Raw genomic sequence first — 23,634 nt, forward strand, 5'->3', positions numbered from 1 at the left:
TTCCACTTTACGTGGCACAGATAGACCAAGTGTTTAGGCAGGTCAAACTCACATATGCGCCGTAACTCAGACCCCGGCATCCCCTCTGGCAGTCCCACCATGCGCAAATTGCTGCGCCTGGACCGGTTTTCTAAATTGGCCATCGTATCCTTGAGCTCCGTGACCGCTCGTTGTAGCATTGCCACTTTTGCATTGGTACCACTCAGGTCCTTTGCTCAAGTTAGTCAATGCGGCATCCTTGTTGTGTAAAGGCCTCCTGCAGAGAGCGCCGATTTCACCGTGGCCGACAATGAAGCCTTGAGATCAGGTGCCAGGTGATTAGCTACCTTCACCACCAAGCGTTTGAGGTCGGTGGCAGGGAGGGAGTCGGGCCCAAAGATATCTTCTTGGGAGGGAGCTGGCTGAAATTCCCAGAGTGCACTGTCCGGCAAAGTGTTAGTGCTTTCAGACGCCATCTTGGACACGCTGTAGTTCTGGTTAGGATTCTGATCGTTGCCTTCTCCTGGTTTCTTCCCACTTCTCAATAAATACCTCTCCATACACTTGAGAGAGTGTTGAGGGGTGACCCACGTGAAGGTAGTACAAAATGAGCCCATAGCCGATTTGTAGATGGTGGTTGAGCTGAGAAGGGTAGTGGAGCTCTGCTAATCGTGTCACTCGATACCAGCACCGTAACCCTCTAAACATTTTAAATATGAACATATGGGCAGTGTTAATAACTTACGAAGAGTCACACTGTAACGGGTTAATAAACCCAAACGAGGTGGAGACTGAAGAAAGCTGCTTCTTACGAGAGAAACATACTGGATTTTGGACACCATGGAGGTCATTTATCATAGCCCCATATGCCAGTTTTAGCATAAAAAAAGTAAAAAATCCCCATAGTGTAACTTTTTAAACAAATTTAGGCACACTTTTATGCCATTTTCACCACTGGGGAGTGGCAACACCTGGCAAATTCACCAACGTTTACTCCTGTTTCCAGACATAAATGACTGTTGAAATCGAATCCAGCCTCTGACAATCTAGATGCACGGACTGCCAGAGGATGCCTCTAATTCTAATTTATGATGAGGCATACAGGGGGTATAAAAGACCGATGTAAAACGCTTTTTTGTTATTGGGTGGGGACAGAGCGTCTTCCCCTAGTGCATTTACCTTTTTCTTAGTGGTAACTATTTGCACTCTATCGGCTATTAATGTCTCTGTTTATATAATTATCTTTGTGAAATGCTTTAGTTTTTCCATTATCACGCAGAATGTACCCTTCCCTTTATTGCGCTTTCTGACACACAAACACATTGCTATGAGTAAGAGCCATGCAATAGGGCAGTAATGTGTAATAGGGTATGACGACTTGGAGCGTGCGGATATCGCTGTTAAAATAAAGTCTATTTAAAATAGGATCAGTTTTGACAGACAAATCTCACCACTACACTACTTCAGCGGTCTTTATAGCTTATTCCCTCCGGGCATTCGGTATGATAATACACCCTCATCGGGAAAGGAAACTTTAAGATGACATCACTTATAGCTATTTTGCGGACCCTTGTGCAAAAGTGGCAACTCAGGAGATAAATATAGAGAAAAAAACACCTTGTGCAGTACGTAACAGGAAGAGAGTTTGTTTTATTCAGTTATACTCACAAAAGAGAATCTTTTAAAATGCATATCATGATATGCTTTTTAAAAGATTCACTTTTGTGAGTATAACCAAATGTATACTGCTGTTCATTATATCAGATTCCACCTTTCATTTTTCACAGCTCCTTTGGAAAATGAAAGGTGGAATCTGATTGGTTGCTTTGGGCAAATAAGCCAGTTCTACTTTACACCAGTTTGATAAATCTTCCCCAAAGGGTCTAATTGATCATAAATATATGCCAGTTTCTAGCGTGACAAATTTGCAAACGGCATCCATGGGAGAATTGAATGGCACAAACCAGTGCTGACCATAAACAAAAAGGCTTGTAGCAATTGCCAAAAAGCATCTAGATGACCCCCCAAGACTTTTAAGATAATATTCTGTGGAATGAAGAGCCAAAGGTGGAACTTTTTGGAAAAGACATAGCTCCCACTACAGCTGGCGTAAACCTAACACTGCACTCCAGCATAAGATCATCATACCAACAGTCAAACATGGTGGTCAAGTGATGGTCTGGGGACTGCTTTGCTTCTGTATGACCAGGACAACTTGTCATAATTGATGGAACCAGGAGTTCGGACCTCTTTCAGAATATCCTAAAGGAGAATTCTCACCTTTTCGATTATGGCCTAAACCTCAAGCACAGTTGGGTTATGCAGCAGGACAATGATCCTAAGCACACAAGTCCACCACTGAATCGCTTGAAAGAAACAAAATTATTATATAAAATTATTCTAATTTTGGACTGGCCAAGTGACAGTCCTGACTGGAACCCATTTAAGATGCTGTGGCCCCCACAATATACCTGAAAAAAAAAAAAAAAAACATCTTGCAAAGTTCCATTGGATAACTTCTTCTTGTTTCTGGAATATCCCTTTAAGCTATTGTATCTATTGACTTTTTACCTAGGGTTGACATATGGTGATGATACAGACAGGTGCACACAGAGAGGGACACACAATAGGGCTCTGCACATTTATTGTCGACAAAATAAAACACAATAACATAAGAGAGCTAAATAATTTCCTGAAATCTGACCAGATGTGAAATGAAAAGAAAAAAAATGACCTGTAACAGACAAGTACTGGCATCTAACCTACTGTACAAGATTAATACACTGAGAAAAGGCACTGGAACCTCTCCATAGCCAGAGCGGCTGCACCGCAATGGAGGCGGCTCGGAATGTATTTCACATGCACAACAGTTACAGTTTTATACCATGGAATGATTACAATACATACTGGATGACACAAAGGTATAGTTGGCCGCCGGCCTTTATGGCTTGGCTACATAGTAGTGAGTTAACAATTGTTTCAACTGTCATTTCTGGCCAAGGAGACAATGCCAAATCTGATACAATATTATAAAATGTTTTATAAAACAGATTCCAGATGATTTACAATGGTGTAAAATATAGGGAGACATAAGGCCGCCCTAGGAGCAGATAGACTGTCTAGCAGGAGCATAAGGTGCATGTCTACATGGCTCCTACCACCATCCTTAGTCAGCAGGGTTTGGTCCCTAACCAACATTTGCGCATGGTGCTGGCCTCACTTCATATACCTTGACATATATGACCTAAACCTGCTAAAAGCTTGACAAAACATAACTAGATAAAGCAACTAACACATAGAAAGCCCAACATGACAATGTGCTCACTGCTGGTGACGGGACGCAAATATGGAATGTCACCGAGACAGGATGAGAACGTCCTGGCTCTTTACTATCATTTGGCCCCTATACCTTACTACAAATCGCTGCTTCACCTTACCCTCTTTCTTAAAAAGCTAAATGTGTCACTTAAAAGTCGTAGCCCCCTTTTTCTTCACCTATTAAAATACCTCTCGCTTAGCGCTATATTAAAAAATACAATTCTTTTTAGGAACTGAGCAAACTGAAAGAAGACTTTGGCAATTAGTGTCACTGACTGCCTGATGTCCGAGAAAAGCTCCAGGCAATTACAGATCACATTCTGTTCTAAGACTGTACATATAAAGCTCCAGATTTGGACAATTTAGAAATAAATTAACTTTACCAAAATTAAAAAACAGGGTAACGCTACTGCCCCCTAGACACAGACATAGGGTAGCACATCAAATCATAACATCCAAATCCCAAACCTACCGAAATATAAAGAAAAACTTCATTGTGAAGTATGTATGGGTAGGAATGGGGCAGCATTGCTAGATACTCAGCTAAAGCTAAAATACATATATATAGATTTTGATATATAATTATTAAAATGTGTGCAGACTGGAAATATCACTGTGTATAGGTCTGAGGTCTATGCATCGTGGATTCTAAAAGATAGATGTCCAATTTACTAAACCTTCTTAGCATTGCTTTTATTATTCCCAAAAGTATAGAAACAGGGTGCCATGCATTGTCTCCCCAAGTGACGGTAATGGTGGGCTACACTGCCAGTGTCAGCAGCCATGAGACACCATAACACTGGCAGGATCGCGCTGAAGCATGAAGACCTGAAAAAAGTCAGGCAGGACACATACAGTTACAGTAACATCTATATGGGGGGCAATGGTATTTCCTGTTTTCATAAATCTTTTGATATGTCATAGAGCAATGAAAAGTTTTGATGGGTGGGAGTCTGAGTACTGAGAGCCCCATCGATCACTTGAAAGAGGAGAGAGAAGTGCTCTCATAGTGCTCTCTCTCTCCTCACTGCGGGCCCATAGGCTTTCTATTGAATCCATCTTGCTTCCTCTCCTGCACTGAGGAGAGAGAGCATGATATGCGAGCACCTCTCACTCCTCGTTCAAGTGATCGGTGGGGGTCTCAGCACTCGGAACCCCATTAATCAAAGCCTTTCATAAGTCTCTATGTCAGTGACCCTTTGAGGGTTATAAAAACAAATGCTACGTAATCATAGTAAAGTAGACATCTATGATATCCTGATACAAGAAAGCTAGTGTGAGCGGCGTTCTAATATAAACATTCACAGGCTTGGATATACCTTATGCCATGCATATTCTGATTCTACGGTAAGGAATGGCATCTCCGTGCATCTGACAGGTGTCCTCACCACCGCCTACTTCCATTATCGCCATTCCCCTTAGATCTTTATGTGAATTTCTACATCTGCCTACTTGCCACACTTGATAGATCACCTCCCAACATTCTGAAGCAATCATGGCAAATTCTCTACTTGTTACCTTCCCCAGTCACCATTACCAATTTCTTGGGTGATATGAATCTAGTTCCAATGACCACGTCACAACCAGACCCTTATAAAACATTGCCAACCCCTCCACTACACGCTAACGCTTCAGTCGCTGCATCACTTTAGTGTTCAGACTATCCACCTGCAGGCTTAACACTTACAAGGCACTTTTTTTTTTTGCAACAATTATTGCCCACAGCAGCCAGGACAGATTCAGCAAAGAATATTACAAACTATTTACATTTTTAACAATAAAACATTAAAAAAAATATATAAATAGTAAAAGAAAAAATAGTTCTATAATACTGTAGCAATAAGGCACTTTTCTCCTCTCTAAAGTGTCCCAGCTTCTTCATTTCCCTTACAATGTGGAATGGCGGGAGGAGTGCAGCGTAAACTGGTGAGTTCTATCACTCTGACGCATCGTGGGGCAATACACAGCCCAGCCCGACTTCTGAACTGGAAGTGCTAGATCCGTCGCCAGGCGTTCCGGAGGACCGCGTCTGCTCTTCTGTAAGGCTGATTGCGGAGGTCTAGAAGATGGAAAGCAATAGCTGATGAGTCCAAGAAAACACTTTTGAAGATGGAGGAAAGCAGATTGGCGGAAGCAGTTAGTGGCGGTTATTAAGTATTCCGCAATAGAATGTGCTTAAGTGTCCAAAAAAGTGGGTTAAGGGGGAGGAAATATTATATACAATGACAAGCAGACCTCAACCTCCCTACTAGTCATATACTGACCTCTTACCCAGTGCCCTCTAGGCTGGGTTTGTGTACTGGGGCAATTGCTGCAAAGCCAGAAAGTTAGTCCTGCAATATAGTCACAGGCATCAGGTTGGTGGTATGTGGTACTGTGATGCAATGCTATTAGACAACCGGTATCCTTGTCATATGCGCTATATTCTTTATCCCACAGAAGATGCCTACACAGATAGCACTTTCATTAAGTGGTCATATTATCGGCCTGCTCCACTTATGCCTAATGAAGGACCACCAGTGCACTAAGTGGCATCTGTTTCTCTGTCAGCGCTGGTATAGCCGCTCAAGGCGAGATATGTTCAAGTACGACTTATTTTCATTTTGACTCCTAGGGAGTCACTTCCACAAGATGGGGCTAGCGAGATTGCTATCCTTCCTTGGGAGATACCTCTTTGCATATTCTTTTCTCATGGAGCATTGCTAATATGTCTCCATACCATGGAGCAGTTCCAGTAGGTCTCCATACATAGCTGGTCTCTTTGAGGAGATCCAGCACCCCGCCTAAGCCGAGTACCCAAATGAAGTAAACACAGAGTGAGCCCTCTCCAAGCAGAAGCAGCATAGCCTGCATTAAGCTGAGGCACATAGAGCTGTTGCTGGACCGTTGCTTACCCTCTACCATAGGAGGGATACTACAGATGAATCTTCATGGGTCTAATCTGAGAGATAAAATGGAACATGGGTGTGTATATATTCAAGAACAACCCGTTCTGGTCCTAAAGTCGAGACCATCAGCATGCAGAGAGTTGTCGTCATCCCGTAGAAGCACAACATGGAGGGAGACGGTTCAGATACACTAACGCTGCACTTACCTTGTCAAACTGGGCGGCCCCTTCCCTCATCCTAGCTGTGCTTCCCATTTTGAGAAGGGTAAAGGCCAGTGTATATGTAAGACATCGTACACAGTTACATATACATGAGGTGGCTACAGAACATTATGGATAGGTTCCCACAGGTGGAAATCTCCAGGTAGGAGAGTCACATGCAGTCAGGTGCATTGCAGATGATTAGTAAAGTGGCTATAAGGTTAAAGCATAGAGCCTGGGCATGCATTCAGTGCTGTCCAAGAGAGACAGGTGACAATGCATGCAGGAGGAGAGGGCAGATACTTTTACATACTTTTTAAAGGGCACTGGGCTTAACAGTTTGAATCCTCAAAAAGGGATGTATCACAGAAGAACCGAGAGCCTCTCTTGGCCGTTCTGGCTGTGAAGGGGACACTCTTCAGGACTGCAGCCATCAATATGGGTTGGGGAGACAGAGAAATACACATACATGGTCAAATAAGAGCAATTCTAAAAAAATCTATTCACAAGGAGTAGACATCCCCAGGAGTCTGCGGTAGGACACGGAAGTAAGTCCGTGGGGTGTCTGAGATTGCTGTAAAAAAAATTGTACAGAATTGATTGTGTACAAGAAGCCCACCTGTGATTATGTCCTCGATGGTTCCATCCTTTCCTTCATACACAGGGCGATGGTCCTTGGCCTGCCGCCTCCGCAGCTCAGCTATCAAATCTTGTTGCTGACGCTTATTTTTTGGCACTGGAGCCTGAAGAAAGAAAGATTTGCTGAGTTGGCCACGGACTACATATAACTATACATGGCTGCTGTATGCACATGAACCGAGAATCTTTCCATACCTTAGGATCCATCTTCTTTGCCTCCTGAGCTAGTAACTTCTCTCTCAGAACCTCCTCCTGCTTCTTCCGCATCTCATTCCCTTGCTCGGCATCCTAGTTGGAAAACAGTGCCTTGTAAACCAGGTATACCATCAAGCATACAACAATGAACACCTCACAGGACCCTCACTCTCCATATTGGTTAGGGAGCCACGTGCAAAGCTAAACCAGGCCGTAAAGGGGGTCACTCCATCATGAATTAAAAAAATATATATTAAAATCAGACATCATATAGTACATGACAATACCTTTCCAACAAAGCTACAACAGCCCTGTACCACACATGGATCCAGAGATCTCCCCATTCAATGCTGGAAATGCTCTGCTGAATTGACTTCAGGCTGACACCTTTAGGGGGCGACTCTATTCTGCTGCAGTGCTCTCCCCATCACAGTTCACTTTCTGCTGTTAATCTTTCCCTGTAACCGCCACAGGCTGGTAACAGTTGAAGATTAAATCGGAGTGTGTGCGACCACCTCAGTGAGGTGGACAGAGATATAAGGAAAAAAACAAACAGCAGGGGGCGCTATACAGATACATTTTATTGAATAGCTCAGTGGTTATACTAAAATTTTAATTATATGCAATTGCAAATGCAGTCAGGTCCAGGTGCTGGTTTGAAAAGTGCTCAACAAGCCTGTATACCATGTCATGACACACGGTATGTACAGTATGTCTGAGATTTGGTGATCTCCAGATTTGTACACTACATTCATTCTGTAGTAGAATTATCAATGGAGCAATATCTTGTTTGTCTATTCTGAATGTAGTCCCACTTACGGGACAAAGCTGTTACTGCGCAGGTGACCACACCCTAAAGACCTTTTCCTGCTGGAACAATCACAGGAAAGAGCTTTTCTTTTGGCTATTGAGGACACACATTAAACCCACAGGTGCTTCGGCAGCGTCCAACAGGCTTGCACTCTAGGTTAATTTCTGTACCTTATATGATTTGATGAATCTGGCGAACACTGGAAAGAAAACAGAGGGTGGTGTTGTCTTTGGACTTTCTCCAAAATAATGCACCACAGCTGCGTATGCTTCCTGCAGAGGAGAAAAAGAAGAGATCTGGAGATACTGTCCTCTTCTAAGAGCACACAGAACTTCACAAGTCTAGGTTTCCTGCAGGCACAGAGGAGGGAAGGGTGGGAGGGAGGAATCACAGTGGGATGGATAGCTATAAATACCCAGGCAGAACAGTCACAAAGCAGGAAAAAACAGCTGATGGAGGAAAACAACACAAAAAAAGTGGTAGAAAACAAGAGAAGCAACACTGGAGCCTAGCGCCACAGACAAGATGGACATTCTGACCGAACTGTGGCCAAGTCAATTATTGGTGCTGCCAGAGCAGCCAGACAAATGCAAACAATCATGTACAAGATATTCTCTAACAAGGCCCACAGTAGTGTCATAAATGTGGATGCAACCAGTACAGTGGGCGTCATGTTGTTCGTATTCTATAGCAATTCCCACAGTAGTGTCATAAATGTGGATACATCCAGTACAGTGGGTGTCACAATGTTGATATTCTCTATCAATGCCCACCGTAGTGTCATAAATGTGGAGGCATCCAGTACAGTGGGTGTCATGTTGTTGGTATTCTATAGCAATGCCCACAGTAGTGTCATAAATGTGGATGCATCCAGTACAGTGGGTGTCATGTTGTTGGTATTCTATAGCAATGCCCACAGTAGTGTCATAAATGTGGATGCATCCAGTACAGTGGGCGTCATGTTGTTCGTATTCTATAGCAATGCCCACCGTAGTGTCATAAATGTGGATGCATCCAGTACAGTGGGCGTCATGTTGTTGGTATTCTATAGCAATGCCCACCGTAGTGTCATAAATGTGGATGCATCCAGTACAGTGGGCGTCATGTTGTTCATATTCTCTAGCAGTACCCACAGTAATGTCATAAATGTGGATGCATCCAGTACAGTGGCTGTCATGTTGTTGGTATTCCCTAGCAATGCCCACAGTAGTGTCATAAATGTGGATGCATCCAGTACAGTGGGTGTCATGTTGTTGCAGTCACCTTCTCCCGATGTACTTACCTCCGCAGTCCGAGCATCCTTCTGAAGCTTGTCCAGTTTCCCTTCATTTGTGCTGACAAAACTCTTCAGTACGCTGTGATCATGGTGGCTGCTCTCCTTGCGGATCAGGTCCATTCCCTTCCCCAACTCTCGGACATCTAGTAGCACATTTTCTAGAGACACTGCGAACACAAACAGAATGAGGTATCAGAATCTATTTCTTTACAGGACATCAACCATCTGCAGTGAGTCTCAGTGCTGCATCTGCCACTAAGTCATCAGACAGCCACTTGCTGCGGTTTGCCCTCCGGTATGGGAACGCAACCAAACGGAACGCAATGCATTTTGGAGCATTCCATTCAGCTTTGTCCCCTTTGACAATGAATGGGGAAAACTGAAGCGTTTTTCTCCAGTATTGAGATGCTCTGCCAGATCTCAATACCGGAAAAGTTAAACGCAAGTGTGAAAGTAGCCTAACCCGTCTTATTCTGTTGAAATGAAACCTGCTCAGTCCTTCTTTCTCCCAACATTGGAGATTTAGGACACCCCCATACACATCAAATTGAGAGCTCCCGTTGGATGCTAAATGAATAAAACATCATTTATTAATCTATTATAATCATAAAACCTCGATAGATTCCAATTTGTGTATCAGTGATTAATCGGGCCTGTGGTGTGCTCTGGTATGTCTTTTTCCATTAAAACCTTCCCCTTAAGGAAAATAATTCACTGGCATAAGCTTGCCCTTTAATAGATTTTACAATAACCGTAGCATAATCTCTTTATAATAGACGGATGACTCCTGATCAAGGTCCTACTGCCACAAAGGATTCCTGTATGCCTCAGGCAATTGTAAGAGAGAATGGTCTACACAACAGAGAGCAAACCAGAAAATGGGACCTGATTGTTAGACAGTAGGCATAGAGATCAAAGCAGCCGCAGCGAGGCAATACATGTACAGTACACTGAAGAGTGAAGATTGGACCTAATGACCTGTCCCCTCTTCTGACATCCCTGCTAGTATTTGCCTTTACCATGAAATAACAATTCAGGAGCATCTTTTCATATAAAACTATGTTGTTCCGTTCCTCAGTTATTGTTACTAGAAATATATTAATGATTCTGTAACTGGTTGTTTCGAGTCGGGGGTGAGTCTGACATTGGCAGCACTGATTGGACAGTGTCAGGATCCTTTTACATGGACCGATGATGTGGTAGATTAAGCTTTTGTATAAATGCTTGGTCTCGATAATCTGCCAGTGTAAAAGGTGTTGGCATTCACCCGATAAACCAGTTTGTTCGTTGTGTGATGGCGTCATTCTGCAGCAGATCGTGCTGTTTAAACAACGATCTGCTGAGCTGGAACAATGATTTTCTATGGGGACAATCGACTGCTGTATTAATCTGTTGTCCCCATAAAGCAGAGGTGATTGCGGCACGTAAATGCGGCCCTCAACTCCGCGGATGATCTGGCAGGTATCGGGATTGTTTGCTTGGTTCCCAATAATCTGTCAGATCATCGGTCCATTTAAAAGAACCCTCAGACTGTGGAGGGACATAACCCCAAATGGTATCATTAATAAACTTTTAGAAGCAATAACCAAGGATCATAACAACATACACTTATATGAAAAGATGATCTGGAATCATTCCTGGAAAATAATTCAGTAAAAAAAGACATATCAGGAATGGCAACAAATCCCCTTTAATTAGACCTACAGATATAAAAAAAAATCTGTCTTCTTCTTATTTCAGAGATGATGTCATCAGACCGAGGTTCTCACCTGCTGCTGCCTTCTCCACAAAGTGAAGCTCATTGTAGAAAGTGGCCACTTCTAAATACTTCTCCTTGCAGATCAATGCAATGTAGTTTAACAGGGTCATCTTCCTGTCCGTTGACTTTGTGTCTTGCAGCTAGAGCAAAGACATCATTAGACATCAGAATATCATACAGTAGTAGACTCAGGTTCAGGACAACAATCTTACCAAGTCCAAGCTCTGCAGTTTGAACCCGTAAACGGATCCTCTTTTGCTGCTGTTCATGTAATTGCCTAGAGCGAGGATAATCTGATCAGAAGGAAGACACCGAGGAGTTAGTCCAGCACTTACATCACAGAGCATTTAACACCGTTTACACTTTGTCCTAAGGCTCTCACCCACCTCCAGCATTTGCTTCAACTTTGGAGAAGATTTCACTGAAGCAGACGCTGCAATCACTGCATTAAGTTGCTGTAAAAGTTAGAGAATATATGAGTTGAAGTAATATATAAATGCATGACCATCCATGTGTACATTGTAGAACTCTGTATCTAAGGCTCTATTCAAATCTGCGCTGTGGTTTCCATCCACTGGACCCCACTGACTTATAACAGGGTCTGTCAGGTTCTGCCGCAGTGTCTGTGGTTGATGGTAAAGACAGCACAGCGTCTAGTGCTATCCTTTCCATCAAAAACAAGGGAATCTACAACATTAAGTGAACCTCAGACAAAGATGTGAACAGAGCCTAAGAATACTGAAAGGGAAAAATGTTGAGGATTAAATAAACTCAGTTAGGAAAGGATCATGTTCTAAGGTAAAGTATTTCTGATGGACCCTTGAGTCTCCTCTGGAACCATGTGCTTAGTCACCAACAGTCAATAATGATGAGTGAAATGCTGAACTATGTTGTGATGTCTACTGTCTTCATACCGGTGTCAGCAGCTGCAGGTTCTCATTGAAGTTGCCCATGAAAGTCATGATGGACATTCTCTGGGAGAGACGTTCCACTTTGCTGAAGAGCATCATAAATCGATCTTCATCAGAAAGATCCTCCAGAGGCTTCCGCTCCCTCTCATACTGTCTGAGTAACTTAACTTCTGCTTCTGTGGGAAGAAAGCGCACCAGACACTCCACAAAATCCACAGGCATTGTCCGCAAGTCGAACCTGTAATGAAGCCGAACCGAGGGAATTATTTTTTGAATTTGTAAAAAAAGAGAATTAATACAAAAGATTTTATGATTTTTTTTTTTTTTTATTCATATGAAACTAACAAAAGAGTGTTCTAGATTTGCATGGGTATGTTCCGGTCAATTGGGTCAATCAGGATCTGTTGGTATCCGGTGTAAACGGCAGACATGAACAAAACCTAAAATGTAGATGATCAGGCACATCATACTATGAATGAAATCAGAATCTTACGTTTGGATGGCTTTACAGATCTCTTCCGATGTCCTTCCGGCTTTTCGCAGAGTGATGGCCAAGTTCTTGGCTCGGTTTGCTTCTAGAAGAGTCACTTTGCTAACAGATTTTTGAGAAGACTTGTTCTTGGAGCAGGTCAGGTCTATGGGAGCCCCCTGTGCTTTGGTTTTGAAGATCTCTTCAAATTTATCCATATCCAGATCCTACGAAAGACATGAAGTAGTTGATAACGAAGTCTGGGACCAGGAAACCTACCACCTGAGTGAGGTGTGTCAACCGGCTTATCTTATTTGGTTAGAAATTATCACATTTATTTGGAAATATCTGCAGCCAGAATACAAATAATCTTCACTCTTTGCCAAATGGGTCCCATTTTGTAATACAACTAAGGCCTCTTTCACACTTGCGTTGTCCGGATCCGTCGTGCACTCCATTTGCCGGAGGTGCCCGCCGGATCCGTAACACCGCAAGTGAACTGAAAGCATTTGAAGACGGATCCGTCTTCAAAATGCGTTCAGTGTTACTATGGCAGCCAGGACGCTATTAAAGTCCTGGCTGCCATAGTAGTAGTGGGGAGCGGGGGAGCAGTATACTTACCGTCCGTGTGGCTCCCGGGGCGCTCCAGAATGACGTCAGAGCGCCCCATGCGCATGGATGACGTGATCCATGCGATCACGTCATCCATGCACGTGGGGCGCCCTGACGTCACTCTGGAGCACCCGGGGAGCCGCACGGACGGTAAGTATACTGCTCCCCCGCTCCCCACTACACTTTACCATGGTAAACAGGACTTTAGCGTCCTGGCAGCCATGGTAACCATTCAGAAAAAGCTAAACTTTGGATCCGGTAATGCGCCGAAACGACGTTTAGCTTAAGGCCGGATCCGGATTAATGCCTTTCAATGGGCATTAATTCCGGATCCGGCCTTGCGGCAAGTGTTCAGGATTTTTGGCCGGAGCAAAAAGCGCAGCATGCTGCGGTATTATCTCGGCCAAAAAACGTTCCGGTCCGGAACTGAAGACATCCTGATGCATCCTGAACGGATTTCTCTCCATTCAGAATGCATGGGGATAATCTTGATCAGGATTCTTCCGGCATAGAGCCCAGACGACGGAACTCTATGCCGGAAGAAAACAACGCAAGTGAGAAAGAGCCCTAACCTCTCCTGTCTCCTCCATAGGTGGAGATAAGGAACAAGAGTCAGGCAACGAATGGAGGACTGGAAGATGGTATAGGGGGGGTTACAGCCGCTATTGGTTTATAAAATGAAATCGGTAAAGGGGCATACTAATTACAGGTTGTAGGAACCTACTGGTCTATTCCAAACAAGTGAAGTATAGCTCCAATAAACTGGGGATCTCCATTGGTCTACATAGTATCTGCCAATATCAGCAAATTAAACAACCTAGCATAAAATAACTCTCCATTGATAACTCAATTTTCTCTTAAGCAAGGTGAGGCCTCCTTTGAAGCGCAGAACAATCAGCAGTCATATTACTGGTCTGGATAAAATGCATAGAATAAGGCTACTTTCACATCCGTAAGGAACAGTCTGCTGGAGTTCACCATGCTACATAGGGCCATGCACCACCGGATCCCCATTGACTACAATGGGATCCAGCAGGGATCCGGATGGTTTCTGGCATGAATGCAAGGTTTCGGCTGGACAAAAACAAGTTATCACCTGTAAAATGCGCTCATCATCAAGATCGCTGAACACCGTCCCACTAATCTGGTTGGGCTTGAGTGCCGTCCAATTGAACACAGGCAGGCGAAATTTCGTTTTTATTGGCTTCTTGATTCTGATCGCTGAAATAAAAATGTTTCAATAAATCATAGTGTCAGATCTGTATAAATCTCCATATAATATTCTGTCCACTGTACTTACCGGATAATCCAGTTGTGATAATGACAGGACAAGAGGATGGAAGTGGCGGTGGGGGAGGACATTTGTCTAGAGGAGTAAATTAAACATACTTTCAAATTAATATATCTACAGGATGTCATTAGAAAATTTCTGGAAGACTGGCTGAAATTTCACATATAAATGACATCTTGATAATGGACACAATCATTATCTGAACTGAAGAAAAATGCAGGATAATCACAGTACCGTACTGGGAAGCCAACATATTGAAAACACTAAACATGAATGAGGAGGGTGGCACTGCAGTGGGGTGTGCAGTATATAACGGTTAACAAAGAGTTTTACACTTTTTGAAACAAATGTCTGCAGAACTAGGTATAGAGTGTTTTCACAAATAAAACTAATACTTCCTCACATGCGTTGGCAGAAGCTTCCAGGGTTTGTAAATGATACTTATTGCATATATTTATCACCTCTGTACTGGTTTGTGTTCATTGGTACCCATCTACTATGCCAGGATTAGCTGCTCCTGCTCCGCTCAGCTAAGAGCCCACATGCAGTTCTCTAAGCTGAGCGGAGCAGGCAGAAGCAGGAGCAGCTAATCCTGGCATAGTAGATGGGTACAGGGTACCCATGTGCTATGCCAGCAGTTAGTAATAGTCCAGGGAGCACAGGCAGGAGCAGCAATACGCGCTCCTGCCTGTACTCCCTGCGCTGCTGCGGCCCCATTCATAAAAGGAGTACTCCGTACACGGCTGACAGCTCAGCGGTGTAGGGAGAACTGAGTTTTAGTGCACCAGTGAATAGTGCGCTTTAGGGATGAAAAAGTACGGTAAAAATAGAAAATGAATAAAGTATATTACAAAAAGATTTTTTAGGGGGTTAGGGACAACATATTAAAAGTTAGTGTAAAAGTTTAGTTACTCTTTAATGTTTGATGGTAAGAATTGTTCTAAAGCACATACAGATCCGTTCATGTTAATATGGAAAAACTTCCATTCTCCTGTGTTAGGCCTCATGCACATGGCCCCTATCAAGTTGAATGGGGCTGGATCAGTCTGCGGCAACCGCACGGATGTTGCCCGTGCATTGGGGGCCGCAACTTGCGGTCCCCAATGCACGGAACAGCCAGCACACGTTCGCACGCATGAGGCCTTAGGAAGATCTAATAAGTAGTAGCTGATAATAAGTGCAGAATCAGTTTTAAAGGGTCGCTGAGTTTTCAGAAAACTTTTTATATGTCATAGAGACATATCAACGGTTTTGATCGTGGGGGTATGAGCACTGAGACCACCAGCGACTGCTAGAATGAGCTTCTCTCACCTCACTGCAGGAGAGGAAGCGAGACCGACTCAATTCTGTCTCCCGCAGCCAGTGCTTCTCTCTTGGTTCTAGGGTTCGGTGGGGGTCTCAGCACTCAGACCCTCACCAATCGAAACTTTTGATATGTCTGTATGCAAAATCCCTGGTTATGTTGAGAACACCATCAAATGGATATGCAAACGAGCAGTCATATTTTCAATAACATTTGCACCCTTACTTTGCATAAGCGGAGGGGGTGGGGGAGGAGGTGGAGGAGGAGGCGGAGGTGGAGGCGGTGCTGCTGGAGCCGGTGCAGGAGCAGGTGGTGGTGGGGGAGGTGGAGGGAAATCTGCAAACATGGACAAGTCTCCACCAGAAACCCCAATAGGTGCCAGCACAGTGCCAGGAGAGCCCTGCTTCTGCTGCTGCAAAGCGTTGGCCTGCTCCAGCTGGCGAAGATGTTGAACTGCTTCCTCCTTTTCTTTTATGATTTTCCTTAGTGTGTTCACCTGGTGGCTTGTTTTCTCATACGTTTCCTACAGAAATGGGCAGAATGACATTAACAGGAAGCCTTCATTCAGTCCTACGTTAGTTGTGGCATTTGCTGACTAATAGGCTTGGATCAAGAATCTATTTTCATTGTAAAAGTGCCATTCAGGAGATCAGCTGGGGCCGATTCCAACATTTGTATTCTGCGTTATAATTGTACAATGTACATAACGTACACAGTGTATCTGCCAAATATAACGTATGGAAAATAGATTGAATACAAATTCCTAGCCCTCACACTAGGGACCAGCTATAAACCACAGTGTACAATGAAGTAACAGAACTGACTCCATTACGGATCTATCCAGGAATACATCCCACATGCAGTCATCATCCTCAGGGTCTCACCCTCATGAGCTCCAGGTCCTTTTCCCGTTGTAACAGCGTTTTCTCAAGTTCGGCCACCCGCATCATGTTCTCATTCTCCAAATCCAGCAGCTTTTCAGTCATCTGGTGGAAAATCATGGCTTCAATCATTAGATGTGCAATGTCTACTAAACTCTTTCTCAAAGGCAACTCCGTTCTCCCCATCACAAACTGAAACTTAAAAGAGGTCTCCGTTGTTTTTTTTTCTCGACAAGATAATGAAAAAAAGAAAAAAAAAAACCCTTGAAAATTACCAAACATTCCAAAGAGGAACGCTGAGATCACGCGCACGGCTTTCACTTTCACATGTGTAGTGCTGAAAGGATCACCCTGAGTAATCGCTAGACTACGGTGTGCTTTCCAGAAATCTCATCACATGAGGAAAGAGGAAACAATCACAGCACATAAACTGCAACCAAAATAATAGAAACGGTACACAGACCCCATAATGAAGAGCAAAAGGAATAACTATACAAAGTACACATTTCAGCCAGAGGACAAGGTTGCATGAATGGTAGGACCCTGGTGATGCATGGTTTTCATTATTGTTACAAAAAAGTCAAATTTTTTTTTTTTGTTAGTACAGACTCAAAAACTCTTTGCTTACTCCAAGAACCTAAGGGTCCATTCACACGTCCGTGTGTGTTTTGCGGATCCATGGATCCGCAAAACACGGACATCGCCGGCACTTAATAGAAAATGCCTAATCTTGTCCGCAATTGCGGACAAGAATAGGACATGTTCTATATTTTTCGGGATCGGAATTGCGGACCCGGAAGTGCGGATCCGCAATTCCCAATCTATGCAGCACATCGTGCTGCCCCATAAAAATGAATGGGTCCTGCGGAACGAAATTGCGGACGTGTGAATGGACCCTAATGCTGGCTGTAAACATGAGATTTATTTGGTGGAACCACTGAGAAGGACATGTCTATGGGGGCAGCTTCCTAATGTCTGCCATTGGGAGAAGCTGAGATCAGACAGGTTGTCTTTCAGTCCATTCAGTCATATGCTTGCCCTGAGAAAAGTGCTGTCAGAAGAAGTCAAGTAGCCGCTCACCCCGTGCATAGAAGTAAGAGAGACGTTGGCTGCTAGTTAAAGGGGTTATGCCATGATTGATGTAAGCAATTAAAATCAGACATCATTTACATGCCAGTCTAAGACTACTTTCCCACTGGCGTTTTGAATTCCGTTTGTGAGATCTGTTTCAGGGATCTCACAAACGGTTCAAAACGGATCAGTTCAGCCCCAATGCATTCTGAATGGAAAAGGATCCGTTCAGAATGCATCAGTTTGCCTCCGCACCGTCTCCATTCCGCTCTGAATGCGGACACAAAAACGCTTCTTGCAGCGTTTTGGTGACCACCTGGCGATGCGGAGCCAAACGGATCCATCCTGACTTACAATGTAAGTCAATGGGAACGGATCGGTTTTCACTGACACAATATGGTGCAATAGAAATTGGATCCGTCCCCCATTGACTTTCAATGTAAGTCAGGATGGATCCGTTTTGACAGACTTTTTTTTTAAAAGAATAATGCAAACGGATCCTTTCTGAACGGATACCAGCGTTTGCATAATAGGTGCAGATCAGTCTGTGCAGATACCAGACGGATCCACACCTAACGCAGGTGTGAAAGTAGCCTAAGGCTACTTTCACACTCGCGTTTTGGCTTTCCGTTTGTGAGATCCGTTCAGGGCTCTCACAAGCGGTCCAAAACGGATCAGTTTTGCCCTAATGCATTCTGGATGGAAAGGGATCTCCTCAGAATGCATCAGTTTGTCTCCGTCTTACGAAACTGAGCCAAACTGATCCGTTCTGACACACAATGTAAGTCAATGGGGACTGATCCGTTTTCTATGACACAATAGAAAACGGATCCGTCATTGACTTTCAGTGGTGTTCAAGACGGATCCGTCTTGGCTATGTTAAAGATGATACAAACAGATCCGTTCTGACCTGATGCATGTGGTTGTATTATCTGAACGGATCCGTCTTGGCTATGTTAAAGATAATACAAATGGATCCGTTTTGAACGGATGCATGTGGTTGTATTATCTGAACGGATCCGTCTGTGCAGATACATGGCGGATCCGCACCAAGCGCGAGTGTGAAAGTAGCCTTACAAAGCTAGAACCAGTCCTGTACCTCACATGGATCTCCCCATTCATGGCTCCAGTTGTTCTACTAGATTTATTTCATGGATGTCCTTTCTCAGGGGGTGTGCCCAGGGTTACCCACCAGAATTTCTTTTTTTCTGGACAACTTATCTCAAAATCACGGATGGCCAACATTTTTTACGGACAAATTGGAAAGCCGTAATGAATGATAAAGATTATAAGGAAAACCTGTCTACAGCTCAATATACTGATCAGAGCTCATTATCAGCATTTACTGTGAGTTGTGAAATGATGATAATAATTACTACCAAAGTAATCTAGTCAAGTATCACCAGCCTCAAAAAAATTAAGACATAAGTTGCCTATTTCTGGACGGCTGGCAACCCTGGGTGTGCCCTTTGTTCTGTAGCTCTTTCCTTTTAACTGCCATAGCTTCTAGCAGAAGATATGGCTGGTAACAGTTGAAGATTTAAACTGAGCACGTGCCACCATCTCAGTGAGGTGGACAAAAAATAAGGAAAAGAGCAAACAGCAGGTGGCGCTATACATATACATTTTATTGAATAGCTCACTGGCTATACTAAATTTTTAATAACATGCAATTACAAAAATAATCAGATCCAGATGCTGGTTTTAAAAATGTTAAATATTTTTCCTGGCACAACCTCTTTAAAAGGAAACTTGTAACATGTTGTCTGAGCTGTAGGCAGCATGTTATAGGAAGAGCTGAGCAGACTGATATATAGTTTCATGGGAAAGAATTCAATATAACTTGTATTTTATTCATTTACATTCCTGCTCATTCTGGGCTTTGAAGTCAGGTAGGTGGTCCTGTCAGTGACGGACAGCTATATCTGTATACACCGTCATAGAGGGAAGGCTGTCAGTGACGGACAGCTATATCTGTATACACCGTCATAGAGGGAAGGCTGTCAGTCACTGATAGGACTGTCTATTTGAGCCCAAAACCCAGAAGCAGGAATTTAAATATATGAATTACAAGTTTTATTGAATCTTTTCCCATAAAACTATATATTTGCTCAGCTCCTCCTGCTCTATACCATGATACCTGCAGATTATTTAGCATTTTCATGGTGACAGGTTCCCTTTAAGCAACTTCACTATTCACAGTGAAGTTTATGATGAGGAATACTGTATATGTGTACAAGTCCATATTTCCATTCAGAAATGATAATCGATTGATGAATGTCTCCACCCTGGTAGAAGTCTCCACTACTGGGCACTAAGGTAGGTATGTCCTTTATCAAAAAGAAGAAGACCTGCATCGATTTACTCACATGAGACAAATGTTCCTCCAACTCTTCCACCTTCTCAAGTGCAACATTCTTGGTTTCGGCATCTTCCAGTAGACCCCCAACATCAAATACATTGTCCAGGTAGGCCTGAATCTGAACCAAAAGCTTCTCACTCTCTGTGTGCTTAGATTTCTGTTGAGAAATAATAAATCCGAGTTTGACATCAGATCAGGAGGTGTCAGTGTACTCTTGATGGGCGTCCAGAAAATACACTTTCGTCCTTACCTCCAAAAATTCTTCAAGGCCCAACTTGGTGAACTCATATTGAAGATGCACACGAAAATTCATGTCTTCCACAGAATGGACAACAATGTTAATGAATTGCATACAAGCGACCTGTAGGGACATCAGTTTATTAACTTCATAACTGAACTGATTTGGTATCACAATAAGTCAGAGAAGAGTTCCTTCACTTACCATGAAATCAATGTTGCTGTCTTCATTCCTGAAATATTCCATGAGCTTCTCAAAACGATGCTTCTCCTTACAGACCTGTAAAGAATGGATAAGATTCACACAGCCTTGTATTATCAATAGACAATCCAATGTATGAATAGCTCAGATAAAGACGAAAAATATGTTAATAAAAGGAGGGGAATTGTGGAGCACACGTGTTTAAACATAAGGAGCGTCACCTGAACAGCCTCCAGTATGAGGCATGAAATGACAGACTAACACATAAAGCAGAACAGCTTTGACATAAAACTGCTAAAAATGTGTTTGGGGGTCTCCATACAGAGCACACTGAAGACCACTCTTTCTAATATTTAGAGTCTTTATTCTAACCTCTTTAAAGTTGTCAAAAGCAGAGAGGATGATTTCATGACCTCCTCGGACAAGACACACCGCCGCCAGTAGTTCTAAGACCAGTGCTTTAGTCCTAAGTAAAAAAATAAATAAAAAAATATATATATATATATTTTTTTAAACTTTAAGGCACTAAAAAGGTAAATGTCAACTATTACTACAGTGCAGTATAGTTAAAGGGGTTATCCGATTTCTCAAATATCCCCCCAATGCCCAGGCCCCTTGAATGGATTATACTTACCTGCTTCCCGGCACCCGCGTCGCTCCGGATCCCCACGCGGCCGCCGCTCGGAACAAAACATCCGGCAACTCGGGGGAGCAGCCAAAAGCAGGCTGCCACAGTGACCAGCCTCAAGGAGGCTCGTCCTCCTCGCAACCTGCTGTTGACCGCTCCCCCCGTCGCCAGATGTTCTGATCCAAGCAATACGGAAATGCAGCGGGGATCAGGTAACTATAATCCATAGAAAGGCCCGGGAATTGGGGGGATATTTTAGAAATAGGATAACCCCTTTAAAGGGATTGTGCAAGAATGGGGGTGTGTGGTGCAACCGGGAGGCAGACCCCCCCCCCACACACACACACACCCCTACCCATCTGGCTGAACCTGTAAAGGAAAATGACTTACCTATTCATTCTTCCCCAGACCTGCAATCCTCCGCTGGGCTCCCTTGCTGTAAACATCTGGTTTGAGATCACCACAACCAATCACTGGCCGCAACAGAGACAGGATCTCCTTAAATCATGTGACCATCCAAAACCGGATGTTTACAATGACGGAGTCCAGTAGAGCATCGCAGGCCTGGAAGAGAAGGAGTGGGGAGCCAGCGCTGAAAAGCAAGTAAGTCATCTTCCCTTTAGGGTCCATTCACACGTCCGCAAAATGGGTCTGCATCTGTTCCGCAATTTTGGGGCCGCAAAAGATGCGGACAGCACACCGTGTGCTGTCTGCATCCGCACTTCCGTTCCGCGGCCCTGCAAAAGAATAGAATATGTCCTATTCTTGTCCGCAGCCACGGACAAGAAAAAGTATTTCTATATAGTGCCGGCCATGTGCGGTCTTCAAAAAGCGTGTTTTGCGGATCCGCACTTTCATTATACTGCAATATACAAATACAGTAGCACTGCGAAAAAAGGCATCTTTGGCTGTGTGACATGTGTCACAGTCAAAGTAACCATGTAGTCATGGCCTAAAGGAGAGCAAAGAGAATCTCAGGGCAGGATATGAAGACACAAGGTATAAAGCAGAGGCAAGACATGGTCCACCAAGACAGGGATAGCCAAGCACTTCTCTTTCCAAACAGAAGCCTACCTATTCTTCTGAAGCCCCAACGACCAAGCTCAGACTGGCCCACAGGGGAACAGGCGAATCCCCCGGTTGGTCCCTAGTCCCTCACCTCCTGGCACAGTAGATAAGCAGCAGAGAGCACCTCAACCATCCTACCTTCATGTAAAAACTTGGTAGATTATTCAGCAAACTACCCGGTGGCTGAGATTACTGTTAGGTATAGATGCAGGTCACCCAGCATCCTCTATACCCAGGGACCTACCTTCTCAAAATCAGGGACCCCCATAATCAATCATTTTGTAGCATCTTGCAGCTGTACAGTGGGCCCCCAGAATGAGTCCTGTTGGACCGTAGGCACCCCAGTCCAACACTGCCAATGACATTTATTCCAGCATGTCTGAATGAACCCTGGGCTTCAAAGTGACAACTTGTGCAAAACATTTATTGAGTTTTTCTGCTGTTTTTCTGAATACAAAAGTGGTAGAAAACAAAAGAAAACTCCTACCTGGCACTGTTTTAATGTCTGAACCTTAATCTTTAATGTCTGAATATGTTGTACTCTGCACTTGCGGAGAAACTGGCGCACAGCTTAAATTGTGCAGTAACCCAACCCCCACTTCCTCGTCTTTTGCGCCAGTCCCACCGCTCACCATTTCCTGGTGGAGGAACTGCTTATGGCACATTTCCCTAAATGAGAGTCTCAGCTGCTGCTTCACAGTCTTTGCTTTTTGCACAGATTACTGGGAGACTGAAATATAAAAAAACAGGTGGTCTGCAGGTTACCTGGGATTCTTGTTGTTCAAGCTCAGAGCGATTTCATTGACCGCATGAGGATGAGACATGACCAGATTGAAGCCATACTAGAACAAATGGAAGAGAGGACAAGTCAGAGCCCAGCCCCCAGCTCAAGACGAGACGTGGGCATGAAGAGCGTATTCTTTCTTACCTGATAGTTCATAATGGCGCGGAGGCACATGATGCACACGTGGACGTCGTCCTTCTGACTGACCAGCCTGGAGTTTTTCAAAGCTTTCTTTCCAGGCAATGTATTGTAGCTGCTATTGGGAGAAAGTAATTTGACAATAACTAAGTGATTTTGGCTTAGTCGACCATCATCAGGACAGGTTTCAGCCTTCTCCGGCCGCACAAGCCTACAACGGTAAATGAGATTACAGAGAAGTGCTGGTTAAAACTTTTTCATGGTATTTAGCTTCCAACGATGGCACAGCCTGAAGAAAAGTCATGATTATAATGTGGTGGGTTTCTTGTGGCAGTAACACCCAAAAAAGAAAAGGAGTTCTAGGATGTAAAAAGAATCTGCAGCATCTGCATACAATATAAGGAAGGAGGGACGTGGGGGGCACTGCTCACCGTTCAGGATGGACAGCACTGGGCACGTGCCACTTTCAATCCCGCTATTTATTGGTCTGCCAACAGGTGGACTAGGGCAGCATTTTTTAAGTCACTGGGTTGGAGGTGAATGGTGAACCATGCACACAAGAGGCAGACCAGTGCTAAATACAATGAGGACGCCAATAATATAACCTGCCCA

The 23,634-nt window shown here is 43.8% G+C and overlaps 1 protein-coding gene across 4 annotated transcripts in view; it reads right to left on the reverse strand.

Annotated features, from left to right (window-relative positions):
- Positions 1 to 3,477: 3,477 nt before the first annotated feature.
- The window catches only part of FMNL3 (formin like 3), a 105,369-nt gene continuing 85,212 nt past the window's right edge, over positions 3,478 to 23,634 (reverse strand). For 2 of the 4 annotated variants that reach the window (XM_040425493.1, XM_040425491.1), the window contains 21 exons: positions 23,029 to 23,140; positions 22,866 to 22,942; positions 20,777 to 20,870; positions 20,408 to 20,482; positions 20,216 to 20,326; positions 19,973 to 20,122; positions 16,536 to 16,637; positions 15,877 to 16,174; positions 14,358 to 14,423; positions 14,154 to 14,278; positions 12,470 to 12,672; positions 11,980 to 12,214; positions 11,452 to 11,520; positions 11,278 to 11,358; positions 11,076 to 11,205; positions 9,313 to 9,473; positions 8,201 to 8,302; positions 7,220 to 7,312; positions 7,005 to 7,128; positions 6,699 to 6,809; positions 3,478 to 5,356 (listed from right to left, as the gene is read on the reverse strand). In XM_040425493.1, coding sequence (XP_040281427.1) covers positions 6,718 to 6,809; positions 7,005 to 7,128; positions 7,220 to 7,312; positions 8,201 to 8,302; positions 9,313 to 9,473; positions 11,076 to 11,205; positions 11,278 to 11,358; positions 11,452 to 11,520; positions 11,980 to 12,214; positions 12,470 to 12,672; positions 14,154 to 14,278; positions 14,358 to 14,423; positions 15,877 to 16,174; positions 16,536 to 16,637; positions 19,973 to 20,122; positions 20,216 to 20,326; positions 20,408 to 20,482; positions 20,777 to 20,870; positions 22,866 to 22,942; positions 23,029 to 23,140 — 2,500 coding nt within the window. In that variant the 3' untranslated portion in view covers positions 3,478 to 5,356; positions 6,699 to 6,717. Of the gene's footprint in view, positions 5,357 to 6,191; positions 6,239 to 6,698; positions 6,810 to 7,004; positions 7,129 to 7,219; positions 7,313 to 8,200; positions 8,303 to 9,312; positions 9,474 to 11,075; positions 11,206 to 11,277; positions 11,359 to 11,451; positions 11,521 to 11,979; positions 12,215 to 12,469; positions 12,673 to 14,153; positions 14,279 to 14,357; positions 14,424 to 15,876; positions 16,175 to 16,535; positions 16,638 to 19,972; positions 20,123 to 20,215; positions 20,327 to 20,407; positions 20,483 to 20,776; positions 20,871 to 22,865; positions 22,943 to 23,028; positions 23,141 to 23,634 lie in introns of all 4 variants that reach the window. The other 2 variants (XR_005777700.1, XM_040425492.1) reach the window with 2 other exon arrangements.

This window comes from Bufo bufo, chromosome 3 (genome assembly GCF_905171765.1).
Source record: "Bufo bufo chromosome 3, aBufBuf1.1, whole genome shotgun sequence".
NCBI lineage: Eukaryota > Metazoa > Chordata > Amphibia > Anura > Bufonidae > Bufo > Bufo bufo.